Source organism: Equus przewalskii, chromosome 5 (genome assembly GCF_037783145.1).
Source record: "Equus przewalskii isolate Varuska chromosome 5, EquPr2, whole genome shotgun sequence".
NCBI classification, from domain to species: Eukaryota; Metazoa; Chordata; class Mammalia; order Perissodactyla; family Equidae; genus Equus; species Equus przewalskii.
This window is the reverse complement of record NC_091835.1, coordinates 73,808,260-73,812,233: the sequence shown is the minus strand read 5'-3', so window position 1 is coordinate 73,812,233 and position 3,974 is coordinate 73,808,260. Positions and strand designations below refer to the sequence as shown.

General features: G+C 39.7%; 1 protein-coding gene across 1 annotated transcript; it reads right to left on the bottom strand.

Annotated features, from left to right (window-relative positions):
* Positions 1-1,826: 1,826 nt before the first annotated feature.
* On the bottom strand, positions 1,827-2,955 carry LOC103543724 (olfactory receptor 6C2-like). Its single transcript, XM_070619715.1, is given in 3 exon segments — positions 1,827-2,574; positions 2,576-2,632; positions 2,834-2,955. Coding segments are annotated over 3 exon segments (927 nt in total).
* Positions 2,956-3,974: the final 1,019 nt, after the last annotated feature.

The following is a 3,974-nucleotide window of genomic DNA, read 5'->3' as shown; positions in this document are numbered from 1 at the left end:
GGCTTATATGCCATCCTGAGCTAAGGAGAAGGGGGTAGGGTTTTGGTATTTCAAAGGGCAGGGAAATAATTCACAGGAAAATGGGAAGAGAAAATGTTTGGTAAACAAATGTTTGCCATGCCCTGCACATAAGTCTTTCTGATGTAAGCAGTTGTATCTGGTAATGGCTCTCTTCCTGGTTCAGGCCCCCTATCTAAATTCTTTAGGCAGTTAAGGGGGAGGTAAAAAGCTCTTCTTGGGCTGTTGGGCCTTAATTGTCTACAACTCGAAATAATCCACATGCCCAAATGACACATTCTGGAGCGGCCTGCCCCAAACCCCAGCAAGGTCTATGGTAAGAAATATGAAAGATGGTAAAGAAAAAAGTAATCAAATGCAGAAAATCTTTCTTAAGAAATATTAATGAACGTTATACCTTATGTTCTTTCAATATTGATGATAACCTTTTAGGAAACAATTATGATTTCATATTGGATTTTTTTTCTCTAATCCATGGTTTCCACGTACTTTGCTGGTTTCATTTGCTTGATGACTAGAACTTTAATTTGCTGAGAATTGTCGGCTCCTGTTGGCTTAATTTAGCATTAATTAGGACTTGCATTGCATTATGCATTTCAGCACTAGTCTTGCTTTGCCACTGTGAAGATGCTTTTATTGTCTCAGTAGACTATCAGATCACTGCCATCCAGGTGATGAATTCATGTGGAGGCTGGGCTCTTTTTGGAGAGAACCCAGCGAATCTGAACTCTAAATCTTTGGGCTTTAAATTTTCTTTTCCAAACTAGATGTGGATCTCTACATGTCTAAACTTACATGTTTTCCTCTTCAGTGTTAAAATCCATTCTTTTTTACTCAAACTAACTCATTATTATTTAAAAAAATTATCTTATCCTTGCTTGAGAAGAGTAATAATATATATGCTTTTTTTTCTGATGCAATTTCGATGTTTACACTGAGAAAAAGCAATAAATACTCCATTATTTTCCTGTTAATTCAATAATTCAATTTTTTTTGATATAAGCTTTAATAGTGTTTTCATTTCTCAGTACCAGGTTTTGATACCAACCCTGATATCAGTTTCCCTACATTAAACCCAGCGTATGTGGGGTTAAAACCAAAACACTCATTCCCTGTTTACTCCCTGGCTTCCTGGCTCCAGACTCCACTATTCTCCATGGAGACAGACACTGCCAAGGACAAGCACCTGGATTATCTCCTCCCTGCAAAGAGATACAGGCTTGTGGGGAAGCTGCTGACCAGCAAGTTCATGGGTTCCCTCCTATCTGGAAGTGTCTCAAGGCCAAAGACAGACTGGTGGGAAAGCTCCGACCATCAAGGCCATACGCTCCCTCTTCCCTACCTAAAATCCCAAATAAAAATCCTTCCTTTTAGCTTTTCAGGGAGTTTGGGATTTCAGCGTTAGCTGCCCTCTCTCCTTGCTCAGTGCTGTGCAAAAATAAAATTCCTACTTCCTTCCACCACACCCAGTGTCAGAGATTGGCTTGCTGTGCAACGGGTGAGTGAACTCATTTCAGGTTCGGTATCAGTTTGAGTTTAGGTAAGGCCCTTTTCATGGAAATCTGATTTCATGTTTTCTTGATATGAGATGTTACCTTGGAGAAAGTTTATTTTGAATGTGTCGAAGTGACTCAACTTGTCTATTTCAACAAACATTGAAATGATGAGTCTGTGTCTTAGAATCAATAAGAACAGCATGTTAATATGAACAGACTGTGGACAAGGTACAATAATTAAGAATTTAAAACTATGAGCTTAAAGCCCGCTGCTCTTGTCTGATATATTTAATGCTCAGTTTCAACACCCCTTTACTTCAATGATGTTCTCTTGATTGAGTCTGTGAAAACTTGTTCCACTTGCTTGTTCCTCAGGGTATAAATAAATGGGTTTAACATGGGGTCAACAGAAGTAGTAAGCACTGACACACACTTATTGATTGCCACTTCATCCTTTGCTGGAGGTTTGATATAGATGAAAATACAACCACTGTAGGTGACAAAAAACACAATCATGTGAGAAGAGTAGGTAGAAAAGGACTTCCTCCTTTGCTGGGCTGACGGGAACTCTATGATGGTCTTGATGATATGCATATATGACATAACTACACACAGAAGTGTCATGATGGTCAACACAGCAAGGACAACAGCCATCTGTTCTATGAACCATGTGTCTGAACAAGAGATCTTCAGCAGGGGAGAAGTATCACAGAGAAAATGATCAATGATATTATAGTCACAGAATTCCAGGTTTAAGCCCCGGCAAAGTGGTGGGAACATGACCCAAAACCCCGCTATCCAAAAGCAAACAAGCCGTCCACAAACTTTGCTGCTCACGATAGTTGCATAATGCAAGGGTTTGCAGATGGCCACATAGTGACCACAGGACATGATGCCCAGGAGAAAAAATTCTGTGGCTCCAAGGAAGATGACAAAAAGTAGTGGAGCAAAACAAGCATAATAGGAAATGGTCTTGTCCCCAGTTGATAAGCTGTATAAGACTCTGGGAATGCAGACCATGGTGAATATGTTTTCTAAAAAGGAGAAGTTTTTGAGGAAAGTACATGGAAGTTTTAAGGTGAGAATCTACCAAAGAGAATGTAATGATGGTCAGATTACTCAATGTGTAAGCATCAAACAGAAATGTAAAAATCAGGGGCTGGCCTGTGATTAAGTTCACATGGTCCACTTTGGTGGCCCAGGGTTTCGCCAGTTCAGATGCTGGGTGTGGATCCGGCACTGCTCATCAAGTCATGGGGTGGTGGTGTCCCATAGAGCAGAACCAGAAGGACCTACAACTAGAATATACAACTATGTACTGAGGGGCTTTGGGAAGAAGAAGAAGAAGAAAAAAAAGAAATATAAAAATCAGAACTTGCATTTGAGGATCATCTGTCAGTCCCAGAAGTATGAACGTGGATAACGATGTACGGTTTCTCATGATTCGCTTGTCCCTCTTCTCTAACTCCTGGCAAACTCTAGTGACATTAAACTGAGGAAATTTGTGTGAAATCACATGGCCATGGCCATTGGGTAAAAAAATCCAATCGTTTTTGGTTGTCAGCTCTTTTGATGTGCATTATAGGTCTCCTCAAGATAATGTTTTTCTTAAATATTAGTTAACGGTACTACAGTCCATATTTTTATACCCTCCTGCATGTTCTCACAACTGTATTTTTCAATTAATCTAAAATCTGTCATTCTCTGAGACGGATTTAACTATAGAATTAGAAAGGATCATCTGTGTGACACAGATCCGCCCGCCGGGTGCCTGCTCCCTTGCATCCTCGCAGGGTAGGGACCAGCCAGGGCCTATGTTGGTGGGGCGCGGAGGAACAGTGGCAGCAGCAGCGTCATCATTGTCTTCCTGGCCTGGCCACCTCCCAGGGCCGCCCTAAAGTCTGTATCTTAGTTATTGGTGTTTGCAAACAATGTTAAAGCCTTACTTTTAAAAAATGCTCTACAATTATATAAGATATACCTGTTGGGGGAGCTGGGTGAAGGATATCTGGGAACTGTCTGCACTGTGTTTTCAACTCAAGTATAACATTATTTCATAATTAAAAATTAACCAAAAAAACCCAAACTCTAAAGCTGAAAAGACAAACAGCAATTGGTAAGCGCTTTCTACATACCAGGCAGTATACTGTGTCAAGTTTTCACATGGATTATTTGTCTGGTATATACTCTCCTCTAATCATCTGTGCTGCTTCAACCATTTTTTATGGTGATGTCAGTTTCGCTCTGTTTATAATTATGTAAGTATATCATTTGAAATTAATGTTTACAGTTAAATTTATGGATTAATTTTATTTAGCAATAGCCGAATTGCATGGATTTCATCTATACCTAAAAGCCAAAATTATAACATCTACTAATAAGACCTGAAATGCTTGGAGTTTTTGACCACCGAGAGTACCCTCATGTGATGATGATGTCAATATTTAGAAAGGAATATTA